The 22,832-nt window shown below is 43.8% G+C and overlaps 1 protein-coding gene across 1 annotated transcript in view; it reads left to right on the top strand.

The window, feature by feature from the left end:
* Positions 1 to 8,094, top strand: part of LOC137521559 (carotenoid-cleaving dioxygenase, mitochondrial-like) — a 47,944-nt gene extending 39,850 nt beyond the window's left edge. Inside the window, exons 11-12 of the mRNA XM_068240956.1 lie at positions 4,693 to 4,803; positions 5,205 to 8,094. Coding sequence (XP_068097057.1) covers positions 4,693 to 4,803; positions 5,205 to 5,318 — 225 coding nt within the window. The 3' untranslated portion in view covers positions 5,319 to 8,094. The remainder of the gene's footprint in view (positions 1 to 4,692; positions 4,804 to 5,204) is intronic.
* The last annotated feature ends 14,738 nt before the right edge of the window (positions 8,095 to 22,832 follow it).

Raw genomic sequence — 22,832 nt, 5'->3', positions numbered from 1 at the left:
GCAGAACACAAAGGGTAGCCTTAGGGCCCTTCCTCTCCAACCCTGTACCACTAAAATACGGTGTACCTCAGGGCGCAATATTATCCCCTTTACTGTTCACCATATACATGCTGCCACTTGGAGAAATCATACAAAAACATGGCCTGACATATCATTGCTATGCTGATGACACCCAGCTATATTTGTCATTCAAACCTGACGTCACAGACCCTACTCCACAAATAAACGCATGCTTAGCTGAGCTTCAGGAGTGGATGAATAATAATTGGCTAAAACTTAATGCTGACAAAACAGAGGTTCTTGTTATCGAGGGCCAGGGCTCAACAGCAAAGCAGCTCCAGTCTCGACCAACACCGCTAAGGATAGGGAGCTCAGACCTGAACAACTCAGACTGTGTGCGCAGCCTGGGAGTACTGATTGATGGGAAATTAAGCTTCAGGAATCAAATCTCAGCTGTTGTGAAACATTCCTTCTTTCACCTAAGGAATATTGCAAGGATTAAACACCTAATTCCTTCAGAGGATCTTCCAACCCTAGTTCATGCCTTCGTCACATCAAGGTTAGACTACTGCAACGTCCTCTACACAGGCCTGCATAAGAAAGACTTACGCCGCCTGCAATTAGTACAGAATGCCGCCGCAAGGCTGTTAACGAGCCAACCCCGCCATTGCCACATAACACCAACCCTGAGCTCACTCCACTGGCTACCGATAAAATGGAGAATTCTGTTTAAGATTGGCTTACTGACATTCAAATCCTTGCACAATCTGGGCCTTGGATACCTGAAGGACTTGTTGCAACTACATCACACCCCCCACAATCTTAGATCAAAAGGACGTAACACCTTGGTCACCCCCAGAGTCCACCTCAAAACCTTTGGAGACAGAGCCTTTTGTCATGCTGCCCCTACACTTTGGAACTCCCTGCCACACCCAATCAGGACAGCCCCATCCCTGGAAACATTTAAGTCTAAACTGAAAACCTACCTTTTCAGTCTGGCATTCATGAACATCTGACTATCTCCTCTGTAACACAACCCAGCCTGAAACCCTGTATTAATCTGAGACACAGCTATGCGCTTTGAGTCCTATGGGAGAAAAGCGCTTTACAAATGTTATTGTATTGTATTATTATTGTATAATATACAAATATGTTTACCCTGGTGACTGCTCTGGGGCTCGGCATATGTTTACTGTTGTAGCTGTGTTACATTGCTGGCAGCTGCTGGTGAGACAGGAATGATCATTCAAACTGCCAGGTACACTTTGTCAGCACACCCATGGACATGCAGCCTGTGAAATTAATGTGTTGAAAAGCTGTAGTGGTACAAATGTGTGAAATGTCATTTCTTACTTTGTGCAGACTTCTTTACCAATAACACAAGTGGAGACATGAGTCTGTGAATTCCTTTACAACTGGCCATATACTATTGCCCTGCTTTGCAGTAGCATCCAGATACAAAATGGCTTTTGTATTGACAACATAAGTTTTATAGATTTTTCACACTTAAGTGGAGTTTGTCAGTTTATCAGCCACCCTCACAGTATAGCATTCTACTTTTTTATATTACAGAACCTATAGTACTGACACACAAACATAAAATACAGACTGTGAAAAATACCCATTCATTCTTTTATAAATATGGTTTTAAAAACTTGGAGGGTAGATTTCAAAAGTGGAGAAAAAAATAAATTGCAAACTGTGCACAGATAGCTACTCTAAAATAGGCCTCAAATTATAGCGATGGTTGTTTGGAAAATTTAAATTTGCCCTAAGCAGAGGAATGAAATTGAAATCTGAACTTACCTGGGGCTTCCTCCAGCCCCCTGTAACCCATGAGGTCCCAGCAATGATCGTAATCAGCTAATTACGATGAGGCAAAATTTAGCGTAAATTTTCACATTTACACTTATATGTAATTACTATTTTATACACATGTTAAGGAGAATAATGGGTACAAGTCAAAAAAAGAATTTTCCAAAAGACGTAGTTTTTGAGAAAATCGATTTTAAAAATGCAAAGAAAAAATTGTTTTTAAACAAACAAAAGAAAGACCGTCTAAAAACAATTTTTCTTTGCATATTTAAAATTGATTTTCTCAAAAACTACAATGTCTTTTTAAAAAATGTTTGTACTTGTACCGAATATTCTCCTTAACATACGTAGCAATTTTGGTAGCAATAGCATGTATAGGGGCTTAGCTATTAACCACTTAACGACCAGCCGCCGCCGATAGGCTGGTCCTTTCTGTATTTCCATGGAAATGGCTGGTTCCTGTCAGTTCACGGCGGGGGGCTCCTGTCAGTTCACGGAGGGGAATCGCGGCTCGCAGGCGAAATGTTATGAAGTAAACAGAGGCGCCAAAAGGATAAAAACAAAATTTAAAACTTTTAAAATCGCTTGGGAGGCAGTGGTGGACTTACCTCCCTCTAGCAGACACACAAACTGTGTAGTTTGACAACAATAAATTTATTAGTACACTCCAGAGTTTTGCTGGAGTACACTCCATAGCAAAACTCTGGAGTGTACTAATAAATTTATTGTTGTCAAACTACACAGTTTGTGTGTCTGCTAGAGGGGGGTAAGTCCACCACTGCCTCCCAAGCGATTTTAAAAGTTTTAAATTTTGTTTTTATCCTTTTGGCGCCTCTGTTCACTTCATAACAAAGTACATATCCACCCTTGGTGGAGGGGGATACCCCTTTCTTTCTTCACGCCTACAGAGAGCGACTTCTTAATCCTGAGTGGGGACAGGTCAATCTCCTCACCTGCCTATACAGTGGTTGCCTGGAGGTAACCCTGGTTTGTGAGTATATTACTTACTCCTTTTCATTAATACCAATTGTCTTAACGTACTACACCATTTTGGGCTCTCGGTTCTCCCCTTTTTACATATTCGCAGGCGAAATGTAAACACGCGGGGAAGAAATCCCCTGTGTTTACATCTTACGGCGCTGCTGTGACAGCAGTGTTGTGAAGGAGATCGGCGATCCCCGCCCTCTGATTGGCCGGGGATCGCCAGCATCTGATAGGCTGAAGCCTATCAGAGGCAGTACAGGACGGATCGCCGTCCTGTACCGCCCATAGAGGAGAGGGAGGGAAGGAGAGGGAGGGGGAATTGCGCTGCGGAAGGGGGTTTTGAGGAGCCCCCCCCCCCCCCCCCCGCTAGGCCACACAGCGCAGCGGCGATCAGACCCCCCAGCAGGACATCCCCCTAGTAGGGAAAAAAAGGGGGGGGAAGTCTGATCCCCTGCCTGAAACCAGATCTGTGCTGGGGGCTGAAGAGCCCATGCAGCACAGATCTTACATTATTCAGCCGATCCTTAAGTGGTTAAAGCGGATCCGAGATGAAAAACTAACTATAACAAGTAACTTGTGTGTGTGTATATATATATATGTGTGTGTGTGTGTGTGTGTGTGTGTGTGTGTGTGTGTGTGTGTGTGTGTGTGTGTGTGTGTGTGTGTGTGTGTGTGTGTGTGTATATATATATATATATATATATATATATATATATATATATATCTTATCTAAAGTTTACACAGCAAATCTAGCTGCAAACAGCTTTAATAGAATATGATTATTTCTTCCTTTGATACGACAGTAGCCATGTTGTTTGTAAACATTACACAGAGGCAGGCTTATCTGTATCTTGAGCAAAAAAACCTAATCTCCCCTCCTCCTCCCTCCTTCCCTCTGCCTCTGAAATCTCTGGCTAGTAATACTTTCCCCTCCTCCTGCCCAGACTGAGCTCCCATGAGCCCTTGCTACTGTCTGAAAGTGCCTTGGCTCTCGGAAAACTTGTGGGCGTGGCTTGTTTAGTTTATAGGGAATTAGAGTATTAAAACAAAAAAAGTATTTGGCTTGCGGAATGCCCTATAAACAATAGGAAAGGAACACAATTATGCAATGAGTAAAAGTTCATCTCGCATCCACTTTAAGTCGGCACAAAATTTCGCAAAAATTACACAAAGAAATTATGAGAAAATTATGAAATATTACTATTACATACAACATTAATTATAATTTTCACTGAAGTTTTGCATTACAATTACAGTGCGGAAATGCGAATTTCGTTGTGAAATTTCGGCCCACCGCTGCTCGGCATCCTTTGGGTCCCCTCCATGGTCCTGCTGCCGGCTCTGTTAGGTTCACGACTTCAACTGAAGTCATGCACAACTACGCATGCATGGCCTGTCTAAAGAGCCCGGCTCGATCACGTGCCCGTTGCCGTAAACACCCTGCACATGCACGGTTCGGTCTTTTGAGAACCGCACTTGTGCAGAATACTTATGAGGTTGGAGGCGTGATCGAGCGGGGCATGTGGATAAGCCATGCATGTGCAGTTGTGCACAACTTTATCCAAAGTCGCGCACCTAACAGAGCTGCCAGCGGGACCACGCTGGGGACCCAGAGGATGCTGAGGGACCTCACGGGCTACGGGGGGCTGGAGAAAGCCCCAGGTAAATTCAGATTTCTATTTCATTCCTCTGCTCAGAGTCCTTTTTAAGCTCTCCTTTTAGACAACTACTTCAATTTACACATACTGTACTGAGAATAGGTGAAATGTTAGTTCTCAAACTGCTATCTACTGTAGATGGCAGTGGAAAGTCAAATGAAGTAAACATTGCTTGCTTTGATGATACTGTGCAGGTCAGGATTAATTGTCATTCCTTGTTTATTGAATATCACAGGAGTGGAAAGAAGATGGATTTTATCCCTCAGAGCCAATATTTGTGCCTAAGCCAGACTCTGTTGAAGAGGATGATGGTGTGATTCTCTCTGCAGTTCTTACACCTCGTCAGGTTAGTCCCTGGAATAGATGTTGTGACTGGATGGTTAAGAGGCTTCACGGGTCTCCTACAGCTCACAGTTTTAGCACACGGTCACTCTAAACCTATTCGGTAAAAGCTTGTTAAATAGGTTTCTTCTGGCTGGGCTCCCCGACCGTGGTAGACAGCATCCAGACTGGGCATGCATGAATAAGGCTTGAGCATGCCAAGCACAACAAAGCGCTCAAACACAAAGGAGAAAAGCTGTGCACAAGTGGCTTGTTCTAATTGGCATGCCCAGTCTTGATGCACTCCTCAGAAGATGGAGAAGGACCCTGTGCCGGGAAACAAGATTCTTGCTTTTTCTTTTACTTTTGATTTGATATTATGAATACATTTTCCTTTGTATAAACGTTGTCTATTTTTGTTTTCAGAATTTAAATACGTTCCTGTTGATCTTGGATGCAAAGGACTTTACAGAGATTGCCAGAGCAGAAGTGCCTGTACAGATGCCTTACGGCTTTCATGGTGTCTTTGTTCCTCAGTGATCCTGAATGTAAACTCCAAGATACATGGAATACCTATTTAGTGTCATTCTTACATGACACTAAACATATCTGTGAATGAACAAAACGTGTATATCTTAATAATTCTGCAAATGTATGATGCATGGTAGACTGTTGGCTTTAAAGGGTACCTTAAGCGAGAGGTAGATGGAGGCTGACGTATTTAAACCAAGGTTCCTCAGCACGTGGTACACGTACCCCGAGGATACTCGACATCCACTAACTATTCTGGTGTCCTCTCTCCTCATTAAATCCCCAGCTCCAGCTCTCCCAGAATGCTGTAGCAACATGCAGCATGAGAACGTCACCCTGACCCCTCCTCTCCAGCCTCCAGAGGATTCTCCCCTCTGTTTCGGTCAAGTTCTACATCCCTTTTAGTAATCGCACACTAGTTCAGGGGAGGCAGGGCTGTTTTTGCTCAGTGAGTGCCTGTGCCACCATGGCCCCTACGCATTTCTATCCATCGTGCGATTACTCCTAACCTCTTACGAGTTCCACTGGGCTGCATTCACTTTCCCTCACCTGCTTCTCACCACACATGATCAGCCTCATCCAGCACGCTCTTCTGTCTCTCCCTACCCAGCACCCTCTGCCAGCTTCAACCAGCATCCTCACCTGCCTCTCCCTACCCAGCACAATCTGCCAGCTTTTGCAGCACCCTCACCTGTCTCTACCCACCCAGCACCTTCTGCCAGCCTTATTTAGCACCTTACCTGCCTCTTGCCACCCAGCACCCTCACCTGCCCCTCCCCTACCCAGCACCATCACCTGCCACTACCCCACCCAGCACCATCTGCCAACCTCATGCAGCACTCTCACCTGCCTCTTCCCACCCATCACCCTCTGTCAGCTTCAACCAGCATCCTCATCTGCCTCTCCCTACCCAGCACAATCTGCCAGCTTTTGCAGCACCCTCACCTGTCTCTACCCACTCAGCACCCTCTGCCAGCCTTATTTAGCACCTTACCTGCCTCTTGCCACCCAGCACCCTCAGCCAGCCTCCTCACTTGCCCCTCCCCTACCCAGCACCATCACCTGCCTCTACACTATCCAGCACCCTCTGCCAGCCTCACACAGCACCCTCACCTGTCTCTTCCCATTCAGCACCCTCTGCCAGATTCAACCAGCACCCTCATCTGTCTCTGCCTACCCAGCACCCTCTGTCAGCTTTAGCCAGCACCCTCAACTGTGTCTCCCTACCCAGCACCTTCACCTGCCTCTCCCCATCCAGCACCCTCTGCCAGCTCCCTCATCTGTGTCTCTCTATCCAACACCCTCTGCCAGCTTTATCCAGCACCCTCACCTGTCTCTACCCACCCAGCACCCTCTGCCAGCTTCAGCCAGCACCCAGGGCGAAGAGCAGGTAAACGAGTGACGGCCGGAGGGCGGGGAGGTTTACCTATACTGGGGCTGAGGCTACCTATACGGGGGAAAGGCCACCTATACTGTAGGAGTAGAAGAGGAATGCTGTCGGTCTGACTGATCAAGTCAGATGTTTGTTAGAAACCTTTAATTTCCATGCAGAGGATCAGGAGAGCCAGGCAACTGGCATTGTTTAAAAGGAAATAAATATGGCAGCCTCCATATACCTCTCACTTCAGGTTCCCTTTAAAGGAGACATCTCCAAAAAAGATGCTGATGTCCCTTTTTTAACATTGAATAGTAGTTAGTAATGTTTTTCAGAATGAATTCAGCCTTCCATTTAACGTGTTTGTGTTTGAGAGGTTTTTAACTTTTTATTATGCTAAGATACTACCTCTAAACCTTGGTGCGTTTTATAGTCTGAAAAATAAGGTAGTTACTAAAACAAAATTACCACACACCAAAAGCCTAATTTGTCCTGAAAAAAACAATATATAGATCATTTAGGTGTAAGTAGTAATGAAGTTATTGGCGCGGATATTTGAAAATTGCTCTCGTCCTGAAGTGCTTAAAGTAGGCAGTACAAATCTGACAGATCGGAGAGGTTTTGGACTAATCCATCTCCTCATGTTGGATTTTCAGTATCTTTTATTCTTTATGATAGCAATCCTTGCCTGCTTCCCTTCTCAGTTGCACGCTATTTTGGCAGTTGGGGCCAAATGACTGTCATTCGGGTAAGGCTTTTAAAAAGAAAGAGCACCATGAGAATCTCCCATGGGGGGGATGGAGATGAACGATTTTGAAACCTGTCAGATGTTTACTGCCTACTGTAAGTGTCAAGAACATAGGAGAAAAGTTAATTGTATTGCATTTTTACTCTGGGATAATGTATGTGTACACATGTACTGGTATTTTAAATTTCGTTACGATATGGGACCTTTAAATTGGACCCGAACTCTTGAACAGGACAGAAGGGAAATGGAGAAAAATGCACCCTGTATGTATTTAGAGAGTTGAATTTAATTCACCCTTATTTGTGACTATACACAAGTTGTAATTTGATCCCTCAGCTGACTGCCATGGCAGAGAGCTCATTTGTAAACAGAGGATAATATGTCTGCTTCCATGAAAGCAGGACGTAGACAAACTGCAGATCCATTTCAGGATTTATATCAGATGTAACAAAGAAATGTTTTTGTTTAAAAGGTATTATGCTGTTGCTTATCTTTTAGAGCAGAGAGGAAAGTCATATGAACTAAATAAGTACAAACCCCATGAAATTTTATCCTTTTTCAGCATATTTAATAACATTAGTAGATAAAGGTAAATGTAGCAAATGTTATGCACTATTTACATTTTTGTAATAATTCGTATAATTAAAATAAACAGAAAAGCATCTGGGTTGGTGTATTCCTGCTAGATTCTCTGCAGCCTTCGGCCATAACCATATAGCGGGTGTAGCAAGCTTTATTTCCCAACATTGTTTAACCACTTAAAGAGAGTCTGAAGCGAGAATAAATCTCGCTTCAGACCTCATAGATAGCAGGGGCACGTGTGCCCCTGCTAAACCGCTGCTATCCTGCGGCTTAAAGGGGGTCCCTGATCCCCCAAATCCCCTCGGTGCAGCGGGGGAGCGCTTCCTGGTTGGGGCAGGGCTAACCGCCGCAGGCCTGCCCCACGCGCGTCTGTCAGCGCGTATCTCCGCCTCTCCCCCGCCCCTCTCAGTCTTCCTTCACTGAGAGGGGCGGGGGAGAGGCGGCGATGCGCCGCTGATAGACGCGACTGGAGGCAGGGCTGCAGCCATTAGCCCTGCCTCCAGGAGCGACCAAGTGTCGCAGTGGGGGGTTTGGGGGTGAAGGGTCCCCTGTTTAGCGGCGCTATTGCGGCGGTTTAGCAGGGGCACACGTGCCCCTGCTAACTATGAGCTCTGAAGCGAGATTTATTCTCGCTTTAGAGTCTCTTTAAGGACTGCAGTCATAAACCCCCTTAAGGACCAGACACACTTTTTCCATTCAGACCACTGCAGCTTTAACGGTTTATTGCTCGGTCACACAACCTACCATCTAAATGAATTTTACCTCCTTTTCTTGTCCCTAATACAGCTTTCTTTTGGTGCTATTTGATTGCTGCTGCAATTTTTAGTTTTTATTATATTCATCAAAAAAGACATGAATTTTGTCAAAAAAAGATTTTTTTTTTTACCTTTCTATGATAAAATTTGTCAAATAAAGTGACATTTCTGTATACATTTTTTTCCAAATTTATTGTGCTACATGTCTTTGATTAAAAAAAAAAACCCATTCAGTGTATCGTTATTGGTTTGGGTAAAAGTTATAGCGTTTACAAAGTATGGTGCAAAAAGTGAATTTTCCCATTTTCAAGCATCTATGACTTTTCTGACCCCCTGTCATGTTTCATGAGGTGCTAGAATTCCAGGATAGTATAAATACACCCCAAATGACCCAATTTTGGAAAGAAAACATCCCAAAGTATTCACTAAGAGACATGGTGAGTTCATAGAAGATTTTATTTTTTGTCACAAGTTAGCGGAAAATGACACTTTGTGACAAAAATAAATAAATAAAAAAAAGTTTCCATTTCTGCTAACTTGTGACAAAAAAAAAAAATGAAATCTGCCACGGACTCACCATGACCTTCTCTGAATACTTTGGGATGTCTACTTTCCAAAATGGGGTCATTTGTGGGGTGTGTTTACTGTCCTGGCATTTTGTGGGGTGCTAAATTGTAAGCACCCCTGTAAAGCCTAAAGGTGCTCATAGGACTTTGGGCCCCTTAGCGCACCTAGGCTGCAAAAAAGTGTCACATGTAGTATCGCCGTACTCAGGAGAAATAGTATAATGGGTTTTGCGGTTTATTTTTACACATACCCATGCTGGGTGGGAGAATTATCTCTGTAAATGAGATTTTTAAAAAAGAATTTTTACACACAATTGTCCATTTACCGAGATATTTCTCCCACTCAGCATGAATATGTGTAAAAATACACCGCAAAACACATTATACTACTTCTCCTGAGTATGGCGATACCACATGTGTGGCACTTTTTTGCACCCTAACTGCGCTAAGGGGCCCAAAGTCCAATGAGTACCTTTATGATTTCACAGGTCATTTTGAGACATTTGGTTTCAAGACTTCTCCTCACGGTTTAGGTCCCCTAAAATGCCAGGACAGTATAGGAACCCTACAAATGACCCCATTTTAGAAAGAAGACACTACATGGTATTCAGTTAGGAGTATGGTGAGTTTATACAAGATTTTATTTTTTTGTCACAAGTTTGTGAAAAAAAAAAACAATAAAAATCAATTTCTGCAAAGTGTCATTTTACGCTAACTTGTGACAAAAAATAAAATCTTGTATGAACTCACCATACTCCTAACTGAATACCTTGGGGTGTCTTCTTTTTAAAATGGGGTCATATGTGGGGTTCCTATACTGCCCTGGCAATTTAGGGGCCCTAAACCGTGAGGAGTAGTCTTGAAACCAAATGTTTCAAAATGACCTGTGAAATCCTAAAGGTACCCATTGGACGTTGGGCCCCCTTAGCGCACCTATGCTGCAAAAAAAAGTGTCACACGTGGTATCGCCGTACTCAGGAGAAATAGTATAATGTGTTTTGGGGTGTATTTTTACACATACCCATGCTGGATGGGAGAAATATCTCTGTAAATGGACAATTGTGTGTAAAAAAAATTTTTTTTAAAAGTCATTTACAGAGCTATTTCTCCCACCCAACATGGGTATGTGTAAAAATGCACCCCAAAACACATTATACTACTTCTCCTGAGTACGACAATACCACATGTGTGACACTTTTTTTTTTTTGCAGCCTAGGTGCGCTAAGGGGCCCAACGTCCTATTCACAGGTCATTTTGAGGCATTTGGTTTCTAGACTACTCCTCACGGTTTAGGGCCCCTAAAATGCCAGGGCAGTATAGGAACCCCACAAGTAACCATTTTAGAAAGAAGACACCTCAAGGTATTCAGTTAGGTGTATGGTGAGTTCATAGAAGATTTTATTTTTTGTCACAAGTTAGTGGAAATTGACACTTTGAAAAAAAAAACAATAAAAATCAATTTCTGCTAACTTTTGATAAAAAATATCTTCTATGAACTCATCATACACCTAACAGAATACCTTGGGGAGTCTTCTTTCTAAAATGGGGTCATTTGTGGGGTTCCTATACGGCCCTGGCATTTTAGGGGCCCAAAACCTTGAGTAGTCTAGAAACCAAATGCCTTAAAATGACTGTTCAGGGGTATAAGCATCTGCAAATTTTGATGACAGGTGGTCTGAGGGGCTGCATTTTGTGGAACCAGTCATAAGCAGGGTGGCCTCTTAGATGACAGGTTGTATTGGCACTGAAGTGCAGGAAGCGCAGGATGTTCTCAAATCGTGACCTGGACATGGCAGCAGAGAACATGGGCATGTAGACCAATAAAACCGCAATACATTCTTTTTGACTAGACCCATGTTAAGGAGAAGGCCCCCAAAAAAGTTACATTCGGAATTTTGGAGTGGCTTCCATCGTTAAGGCTGGGCATAGTAGCTTCTTGGATTGGCATAGCGGTTGGTCTCGCCACAATTAAGTCGTACCAGCAGTGATCAGAAGAAAAAATTTCTGGCACTGCGGTGGGGCGGGTAAGGGTTTGGCCGGGTGATCAGAAGCTCGCAGGGGGGCAGATTAGGGCCTGATCTGATGGATAGGAGTGCTAGGGGGTGACAGGAGGTGATTGATGGGTGTCTCAGGGTGTGAATAGAGAGGGGAATAGATGCAAGCAATGCACTGGGGAGGTGATCGGGGGATATCTGAGGGCAATCTGAGGGTGCGGGCCGGTCATTGGGTGCCCGCAAGGGGCAGATGAGGGTCTGATCTGATGGGTATGATGGGTAGCAGTGACAGGGGGTGATTGATGGGTGATTAGAGGGGAGAACAGATGTAAATAATGCACTGTCAAGTTGATCAGAGCGGGTCTGGGGGGGCTATCTGAGGGTGTGGGCAGATGATTGGGTGCCCGCAAGGGGCAGATTAGGGTCTGATCTGATGGGTAGCAGTGACAGGTGGTGACGCGGTGATTGATGAGTGATTAGTGGGTGTTTAGAGGAGAGAACAGATGTAAACAATGCACTTGGGAGGTGATCCGACGGTGGGTCTGCGGGCGATCTGAGGGTGTGGGTGGGTGATCAGACGCCCGCAGGGGGCAGGGTAGGGTCTGATCTGATGGGTAGCAGTGACAGGGGGTGATTGACAGGTGATTATAGGGGAGGATAGATGTATACAGTACACAAGGGGGTCTGGGGAGGATCTGAGGGTGTGGGGGTGGGTGATCAGGAGCCCCCAGGGGGCAGTTAAGGGCCTAATCTAAAAAATAGCGTTGACAGATAGTGACAGGGAGCGATTGATGGGTGATTGGGTGCAAACAGGGGTCTGAGGGAGTGAGTAGGGGGGGAGGTCTGAGGGGTGCTGTGGGCGATCAGAGGGCAGGGGGGGGCGGATCAGTGTGTTTGGGTGCAGACTAGGGTGGCTGCAGCCTCAGCCTGCCCTGGTGGTCCCTCAATCACTGGGACCACTAGGGCAGGAGGCATCCTGTAGAATACGCTTTGTATACATTACAAAGCATATGATACGCTTGTAACGCGGCGATCGAGGGGTTAACAACCCGCCGGCGCTTCCGAACGGCCGGCGGGTTGACGTCACGGGTGGGTGGAGCCTATTGCCGGCGGATCCCCGGCCCGAAAGAGTCCCAGGACCCGACGCCAATTGGCGTTATGTGGTCCTGGGCATGCTAGCAAGTAGTTAAAACTAATTTATTTTACATTAAAAAAAAATACCTGGAGCCCAGGTAAAATCCAAAGATGCTTGCCTATGGAGAGGGAAGGCTCTGGATCCTATATGTCCTTGTTCAGTCCCCTAGTTCAAGTGCTGTTACCCCCTTCCAAGTATTCGACCAATTGGTTGAAAATGCCTTTGAGGACCCAGAGTGCACGAGTGAGACACGAGTGCTCCTGAAGACCAGCAGCACCGTACTGCGAATGCACGGCCGAGAATGCAGATACACAGGTGCTCCAGAAGACAGGCAGCACCATACTGCGAATGCAGGAGCGAGCATGCAGAGACACGAGTGCTCCTGAAGACAGGCAGCATTGTACTGTGAATGCACAAGTGAGCATGCGGAGACGCGAGTGCTTCTGAAGACAGGCAGCACCATACTGCGAAGTCACAAGCGAGCATCCAGAGACATGAGTGCTTCTGAAGATGGGCAGCACCATACTGCGAATGCACAAGCGAGCATGCAGAGACGCGAGTGCCCCTGAAGACAGGCAGCACCGTACTGTGAATGCATGAGCGAGCACGCGGAGACACGAGTGCTCCTGAAGACAGGCAGCACCGTACTGCGAATGCACGAGTGAGCATGTGGATACACGAGTACTGCTGAAGACAGGCAGCACCGTACTGCGAATGCACAAGCGAGCATGTGGATACACGAGTACTGCTGAAGACAGGCAGCACCGTACTGCGAATGCACGAGCGAGCATGCAGAGACACGAGTGCTCCTAGAGGCGGCAAATTCAAATGGCAGAGAGCAGTTGAAACAGGACACAGAGAGAGGAATGGGAAGGCTCAGAGTCAGGTTGTTGCAGCACTCACTTAGTGCCACGCCTGATTTGGGTCCCAACGAATGCACAAGCGGACATGCGGAGACACGAGTGCTACTGAAGACAGGCAGCACCGTACTGCGAATGCACGAGCGAGCATGCGGAGGCACTAGTGCTCCTGAAGACAGGCAGCACCGTACTGAGAATGCACGAGCGAGCATGCGGAGACACGAGTGCTACTGAAGACAGGCAGCACCCTACTGCGAATGCACAAGCGAGCATGCAGAGACACGAGTGCTCCTAGAGGCGGCAAATTCAAGTGGCAGAGAGCAGTTGAAACAGGACACAGAGGGAGGATTGGGAAGGCTCAGAGTCAGGTTGTTGCAGCACTCACTTAGTGCCTCGCCTGATTTGGGTCCTGCCATAGACCTTAAAGAGACACTGAAGCAGGGAAAAAAATATGATATAATGAATTGTATGTGTAGTATGGATAATTGCTAAAACATTACAGGGAGTGCAGAATTATTAGGCAAATGAGTATTTTGCCCACATCATCCTCTTTATGCATGTTGTCTTACTCCAAGCTGTATAGGCTCGAAAGCCTACTACCAATTAAGCATATTAGGTGATGTGCATCTCTGTAATGAGAAGGGGTGTGGTCTAATGACATCAACACCCTATATCAGGTGTGCATAATTATTAGGCAACTTCCTTTCCTTTGGCAAAATGGGTCAAAAGAAGGACTTGACAGGCTCAGAAAAGTCAAAAATAGTGAGATATCTTGCAGAGGGATGCAGCACTCTTAAAATTGCAAAGCTTCTGAAGCGTGATCATCGAACAATCAAGCGTTTCATTCAAAATAGTCAACAGGGTCGCAAGAAGCGTGTAGAAAAACCAAGGCGCAAAATAACTGCCCATGAACTGAGAAAAGTCAAGCGTGCAGCTGCCAAAATGCCACTTGCCACCAGTTTGGCCATATTTCAGAGCTGCAACATCACTGGAGTGCCCAAAAGCACAAGGTGTGCAATACTCAGAGACATGGCCAAGGTAAGAAAGGCTGAAAGACGACCACCACTGAACAAGACACACAAGCTGAAACGTCAAGACCTGGACCATGAAATATCTTATCATATCTCATCATATCTCATATTTCAAAGGTTTTATGGACTGATGAAATGAGCGTGAGTCTTGATGGGCCCGTGGCTGGATTGGTAAAGGGCAGAGAGCTCCAATCCAACTCAGACGCCAGCAAGGTGGAGATGGAGTACTGGTTTGGGCTGGTATCATCAAAGATGAGCTTGTGGGGCCTTTTCAGGTTGAAGATGGAGTCAAGCTCAACTCCCAGTCCTACTGCCAGTTTCTTGAAGACACCTTCTTCAAGCAATGGTACAGGAAGAAGTCTGCATTCTTCAAGAAAAACATGATTTTCATGCAGGACAATGCTCCATCACACGCGTCCAAGTACTCCACAGCGTGGCTGGCAAGAAAGGGTATAAAAGAAGAAAAACTAATGACATGGCCTCCTTGTTCACCTGATCTGAACCCCATTGAAAACCTGTGGTCCATCATAAAATGTGAGATTTACAAGGAGGGAAACCAGTACACCTCTCTGAACAGTGTCTGGGAGGCTGTGGTTGCTGCTGCACGCAATGTTGATGGTGAACAGATCAAAACACTGACAGAATCCAGCAGGCTTTTGAGTGTCCTTGCAAAGAAAGGTGGCTATATTGGTCACTGATTTTTTAAAAAATTTTTGAATGTCAAAAATGTATATTTGTGAATGTTGAGATGTTAGATTAGTTTCACTGGTAAAAAATAATTGAAATGAGTATATATTTGTTTTTTGTTAAGTTGCCTAATTATTATGCACAGTAATAGTCACCTGCACACACAGATATCCTCCTAAAATAGCTAAAACTAAAAACCAACTAAAAACTACTTTCAAAAATATTCAGCTTGGTTCAGCACCGCAGTCCGTGCAACGTTCACCTCCCATTCATTCGCCTATAACTTTATTGCTACTTATCACAATTAATTGATCTATATCTTGTTTTTTCCGCCACTAATTAGGCTTTCTTTGGGTAGTACATTTTGCTAAGAATTATTTTTTTCTAAATCTATTTTAACAGGAAGATTAAGAAAGAAATGAAAAAAATTCATTATTTCTCAGTTTTTGGCCATTATAGTTTGAAATTAATATACGCTACCGTAATTAAAACTCATGTATTTTATTTGCCCATCTGTCCCGGTTATTACACCGTTTAAACAATGTCCCTATCACAATTTATGGTGCCGAGATTTCATTTAGAAATAAAGGTGCATTTTTTCAATTTGCGTCCATCACGATTTATAAGCTTATAATTTTAAATAATATAATAACATATTCTCTTGACATGCATATTTAAAAAGTTCAGACCCTTGGGTAACTATTTTTTTTTTTATTTTATTTTTTTTTTTATTTTATTTTTTTTTTTAATAAAAAAAGTGTATGTGGGTAATTTTTGGTGTGGGAGGGAAACTGCTAATTTTAAATGTAAAATAATATTTTTTTTTTTATTAAAAATGTATGTGGGTGCAGTTTACTATTTGGCCACAAGATGGCCACAGTGAAAAAAGTCCTGGATGCGAACGATCTCGCATCCAGGAACTAAAATGCTGGGAAGAAGTTTCCTGGGGGCAAAAATACCGCGCTCTCTGGAGAGAAAGCGTCGGTATTTCTGCGGGGAAGTTAGATCGGTGAATGTGAATTATATTCCCATTCACTGATCGGGGGGCTAGCGGCGATCGCGCGCACCAGCCGGCGGCAGCAGTGCCTATCTGGACGAGGAAGCTCGTCCAGATAGGCCGAACTGGTTAATGAGTTTTTTGGGTTCATTGAGAACATGGTTGTTGTTCAATAATAAAATTATTCCTCAAAAATACAACTTGCCTAATAATTCTGCACTCCCTGTAGAAGCAAAGAAAATATTCTCATTTTTATTTTCATTTATATTAGTGTTTTTTTATAACATTGCATCATTCTCTAATATGTGCAGTTTACACACTACTCAGCATTCTAAATATTTTTACAGAGCAGGCTAGTGAACTTATGAACTGTCCTCTGCAGAGAAAAAGAAAATACAATGACTGATACTTGAGATAATAAGCTTCAGAAGACAGAGCTCTCTGCAACTTTGAAAGTCAGAGAGATCAGATCAGTGGCTCTTTTGCATAGATAACTGGAGGTTATCTTCCTGTACTGGAAACAACAATAGACTTGTGTCTGCTCCTAATGTTTTATTTCTTAGCTGTACTACACATAAAAATTATTATATCATAATTTTTTTTTGCTTTGGTGTCTCTTTAAAGGAGAACTGTAGAGAGAGGTGTATGGAGGCTGTCATATTTATTTCCATTTAAGCTACAGTATACCAGTTACGTGGCTATCCTGCTAACCCTTTGCCTCTAATACTTTCAGCCATAGACCCTGAACAAGCATGCAGCAGATCAGGTTTCTCTGACAATTTTGACAGATATGACAAGATCAGCTGCATGCTTGTTTCTGGTGTGATTCAGCCACTACTTCAGCCAAATAGATCAGCAGGGCTGCCAGGCAACTGGTATTGCTTAAAAGGATATAAATATGGCAGCCTCCATATACTTCTCACCAGTGGTGTACCTAGGGCATTTGACACCCGGTGCTGGGTATTATAAGACCCCCCCCCCCCCCCAAAAAAAAAAGGAAAGGGGCAAAAAACCGGGTGGGGCTATAACATGCGGCATGCGAAGCGGCAACAAAATGGGCATGGCCGTGACCGGATGAGGGCGGAGATAACGAAGTTAACGTGAACCCAGGGTGAGAGTGATATGGAGGCTGCCATATTTATTTCCTTTTAAACAATACTAGTTGCCTGCCAGCCCTGCTGATCTATTTGGCTGCAGTAGTGAACTGAATCACACTAGAAACAAACATGCTTGTTCAGGGTCTATGGTTGAAAGAATTAAAGGCAGAGGACCAGCACGGCAGCCAGGCAACTGGTATTGCTTAAAAGGAGATAAATATGGCAGCCTCACTATTATTCTCACCTCGGGTTCCCTTTAAAAGTGCAACGTAAAGACAGTGGATCCAAGTTTTGGTGACCCTTTCCCCAGAAAATTCACATACTTGTCCAGGTTTTCTCATGAAAATACACGTAATGTGTGCAGATTTGCCCAGAAAATACATGCAATCATGTCGGCAGACCTGGCCAGAACATAAACGTAAAAATATAAATAAAAAAAAAAAAAACATTTACTCACCTGCAGCAGAGCTCCTGTTCCGGCCTCCGTCCAGTGCGCAGCTCCCACGATCCTCTGCAGCCAGCAACTGAAACTCCCAAAGTCTCCAGAGCAGGGCTTCGGACATTTTACTATAGCCCTGCTCTGCTGCTGCGGTGAACTGACACGGTATCTATTAGATGCCGAAAGTCAGTTCACGCTGGGGGGTGCTTGGAGAATTTTAGGGGGTGCTTCAGCACCCAAAGCACCCCCACGGTGCCGCCACTTCCCCCAGTATAGGTAGCTAGCAGTTGCCCCCAGTATAGGTAGCTAGTTGCCCCCAGTGAAGGTAGTATAGTTGCCCCAATATAGCTAGTATAGTTGCCCCCAGGATAGGTAGCATAGCTGCTGCCCCCAATGTAGGTAGTGTTGCTGCCCCCAGTGTAGCTAGTATAGTGGCCCCCGTACAGCTGCCCTCCAGTATAGGTAGTATAGTGGCCCCCATAGTTGCCCCAGTATAGCTAGTATAGTGGCCCACAGTTTAGATAGTATAGTGGCCCTCAGTGTAGCTAGTATAGTGGCCTAAAGGTTGCTAGTAAAGTTGCCCCTAATGTAGCTAGTATAGTGGCCTCCATTGTAGCTGGTATGGTGCCCCCCCCCCCAGTATAGGTAATATAGTGGCCCCCAGTATAGCTAGTATAGCGACCCCCAGGCCCAGTGCAGCTAGTATAGTGGCCCCCGTATAGCTAGTATAGTGGCCCCCAGTGTAGCTAGCATAGTGCCCCCCAAGTGTAGCTAGTAGGAGGGGTGACAGCAGGGATAGTGGTGGGGAGGGGGGGACATATCCCCTTCCTCACCTGGGTCCCCTCCTTCTGCCTCTCTTCCCCCCCCCCCCCCAAAATGCGGGCAGCAAACAGGACGAGCAGGCGGGCGCGGAGAATACTCACGTTACTTCCGCGTATCAGCCTGGAACGCTGCATCGCCGTCACGTGCCTCTTCTGCGCCTCCAATGATTGGAGGCGCAGAAGAGGCACGTGACGGCGACGCAGCGTTCCAGGCTGATATGCGGAAGTGGCGTAAGTATTCTCCGCGCCCGCTTGCTCGCTGCTCCGGCCCGCTGCCCGCATTTTGGGGGGGTAAGAGAGGCAGAAGGAGGGGACCCAGGTGAGGGAGGGGGGGGATATGTCCCCCCTCCCCGCCGCTATCCCTGCTGTCGCCCCTCCTCCTAGCGCTGCTCTTCCCCTCCTGGCTCCTGCATGACTGCCTCCATGGGGGGTCGTGGCGACACCCCCCTGGCTGTCTGGCACCCGGTGCGCCACGCCCCCCTGCGCCCTGTGGTAGGAACGCCACTGCTTCTCACTACAGTTCTCCTTTAATGTTAATTATGGCAATAGTGGCACAGGGTTAATTTTGGTCAAATCACTTTCATTCGGGTGCCAGCAATAGCCGGAATTATGTCGGCAATATATAAAATGAGGTAATCAGTAGGGAAATATATTTGTTATATTCCCCTAGATTCCCTAGTGCAGGAAGAATCGTCTCAGCTTTTCCCTGCACCCAAATTACCACCGTCCGGAACATATGAACATGTACTGTAGACTCTATACTATAGAGTCTATAGGATCCAGAGCCTGGGAACGGGGAAAAAGGCGCAGGCAGCTAGTGGACAAAAAGGGCGTCGCCATTCACTCCCATAATAAATAACGTTTAATGGGCGCCGAGCAGGAAAAAAGGGCGCCGGAGATAAATAACGTTTTACAAACGGCGCCCGGAGCTTTTTAATGTTTTATAACTGCTTGTGATGATTTACGTTTAGAAAATGCACCCGTGACAAATAACGTTTATAAAAATACTAAACATATTTATCCTATTTAACTAAAACATTATTTAAAGTTTTAGCCCTTACTGTTTGTAAAACATTATTATTCACAAAATAAAGCAATCAGTACGTAACGTAAATTGCAATATATTTTTTACAGTCACTTTTTGTAAAACATTATTATCCACATAATAAAGCGAACACTAAGGGGGGTGGTTAGGGTTAGGCACCACTAGGGGGTCTTAGGTTTAGGCACCACCAAGGGGGGTCTTAGGTTTAGGCACCACCAGGGGGGTCTTAGGTTTAGGCACCACCAGGGGGGTCTAGGGGTTAGGGATAGGTACCGGGAGGGTTCTGTGTGAGAGTAGGGTTAGGTATAGTTCTAGTAACATTTTAATAATACTTACTAATGTTTTACAGCTCTTATTACGAATGTAGTTATATTTATATCATCGTTATAAACAATATTTTCAGATTTTATTATAAGAAGAAACCATAAATGAAGGTTAATCACAATAACATACAATTATAACCATTAAACATATATTATCATTTTTTTAATAAACGTTATTTTAAGTTTCACTTTTGAAACAGAGAAGATTAACGTTTTCACTATTGCCGATTTCATACACATTATTTAATAATTTATAGATTTGTAAAACATTATTTGTACACTAAATACAAAACAATATTATCGTTTACACCCCGCGCCTTTTTTCCCCTGACATCCTTTTTGTACTTACGCACAGAGCCTACCCTCTCCATAGGAGAGTATGTGATTTATTTTGTTTTAATCCACTACAGACTTGCTTTACATGCTTGAGATCAAAACATTAAAAAAAATTCACAAAGCATTAAATATATTTATTTCTCAAAATTAAATCAATTATTGCAATCAATGTCTTGTCTATATTTGTTTCTCACTTTCAAAGATACTAAAAATGCTTTCTTCCCCCTGCAAAGTTTGTGTATCTTGATCTGAGCTTCCAGAAGGTGTTTCTACAGTTCTTATTGCTTTACCAAGGAAACAACCTTCCCCTGCATAGTCTACTGCTCCTTTAGGTAATTGTTATCGTTTGAGACTGCCAGCCAAGCTATCCGTCTTTCTAGGTGTCTCACCGACTAATTCCCAATTGCAGTGCGGACTAAAGAATTTTTAAAGATTATTCAAAAGTTTTAATAACTTTTGAAGAAGAAAAGAATTAATAAATCAATAATAACTACAAATTGTATTCCAACTTACTGACCACTTTGTGGTACTGTTCTTAAAAAGGCCCTTTATTGAGAAGATTTTGAAGGCTTTCATATTTATTTCATTTTAAACACTGCCACTCGCCAGCAGGTTAACTCTGACTCCTCAGATTCTGGTACTTCCAACTCCTTCAGGCCAGAAACCCACTAGGAGTGATTTCTAAATAAGCGCTAGTGATTTGAAAAAGCTCTTGCTAATGCAATGCTATGGGGACTTTTTATAAAATCACATCTCTCAAGTGGGATCACACCCGTAGCATTACATTAGCAAGAGTTTTCAAATCGCAAAACGTTCAGAAAATCGCTCCTAGTGGGTTTCTGGCCTTACAGGTGTTGTTGCAAATTAAAGTTCATGCAGAATTATGCACATTTTTATAGCTTGAAAATGGACCAGATCAAATCCTGCAGTGGCAGCATTTGATTGGTTTATGTACAAATTGCATAAATTTGCATAAACAATTGCATCATTCTGTATGCATAAACTAATTTGCATCTCAGTGACAGATCTTACTCCTTTTATTTAATTTAGGCTGGTTTTATACTAGGGTGTTGCGTTATAACGTTCACATAACGCAATGCAAGTAAAAACATTTGCAGTGGCGATGCAACACAGGCAGAGATGGAAATTATGTTTTAACTCATTTGAGTTGCCCGATCACTGCCCCGATAACTGATTTTTTTTATTTTTTTTTTTAATGTAATGAGAGCTGCGTTCAGCTTGATGGAAATAATATGCAAAACAGTCCTTTTTACAGCAATCGCCTGTCACACGACAGCAGCGTTTATTTCCTCCAGGAGCAGTGATCAGCTCGGAAAGCCAAGACTTAGAATCTACTGCATTAGAGTTAGAGAGCCACAGATGCAGCATAGTCTCCTTACCCCGATCCCGAACCGGTTAAATTAGGGGACTAAAAGGTCGTACTTAATGCATATTTGCACATGATTTTACTGTAAGTTTTTATTAAAGGGGTTATTCCGCGAATGAGAAAAAAAAAAGTGGTTTATGCATAAACTATTAAACATCCTTCTAAAATAGTGTAAAAAGTTTTGTTTTTTTTTTTAAATGAATGGTTTCATCAATATAACATGTATTGTAAATAGTGAGGTATGAAGGACTGGGAGGCTAATCCATTTGTTAGGGGTGTTTTTTTTTTTTTTTTTACAACCGTAACTGCTGCCTACATAGTTTTCAGTGGTATAACCCACTTCTAGCAGGAATCGCTGTTATATGTGTTTACATTGTTGCTAGGCAACCAGACCCCTGCAGAGACTGGTTTTGTGAAAAGAGTCATAAGCTGCAGGGAGAATCAGTCCCATCTACACCACATGATTCTTTGTCAGATTTGATTCAATTTGATTTGATTCATTGATTTGATTTGATTCAATCTGACATGTCCGATTCATGATTTGATTCAATTTGATGCAAATTGAATCGAATCATGAATCGGACATGTCAGATTGAATCAAATCATATCAATGAATCGAATCAAATTGAATCGAATCTGACAAAGAATCATGTGGTGTAGATGGGACTGATTCTCCCTGCAGCTTATGACTTTTCACAAAACCAGTCTCTGCAAGGGGTCTGGTTGCCTAGCAACAATGTAAACACATTCAGCAGCTCAGCAGAGCTCAGCAGTTAGGGTTATAACAGCGATTCCTGCTAGAAGTGGGTTATACCACTGAAAACTATGTAGGCAGCAGTTAGGGGTGTTTTTTTTTTTACTTTATTTTCACAACCATAACAAATGGATTAGCCTCCCAGCCGCCATCCGTCACTATTTACAATACATGTTATATTGATGAAACCATTCATTTTTTTTAAAAAAAACTTTTTACACTATTTTACAAGAATGTTTAATAGTTTATGCATAAACCACTTTTTATTTTTTTCCTCATTCGTGAAAGAACCCCTTTAAGCAACATAGTGTGCATCAGTATGAAGAAATGTGTTCATTTTCTATGTCAACATGTGTGCTGGTAGTTTCAATACACTAGATTCTGTATTGATGTAGTGGATGTCACTGCATCATGTCGCAATTGATGCATTGTGCACACTTTGGGTGTATTATCGTCGCACTGCATTGCAGCATGTAAAATAGTGTTTATTGCAAATATGCAACGTTAGTATGAAACTGCCTTTCATGTTGACTGAAGGCAACCTGCACATTATTTAACCCTTTCCGATCCTGTGTTGGGCATTGGCTTTTT

The sequence above is a fragment of the Hyperolius riggenbachi genome, chromosome 6, assembly GCF_040937935.1.
Source record: "Hyperolius riggenbachi isolate aHypRig1 chromosome 6, aHypRig1.pri, whole genome shotgun sequence".
Lineage (NCBI taxonomy): Eukaryota > Metazoa > Chordata > Amphibia > Anura > Hyperoliidae > Hyperolius > Hyperolius riggenbachi.
The sequence above is the reverse complement of the archived record's forward strand: the minus strand, read 5'-3'. Positions and strand labels throughout refer to the sequence as shown.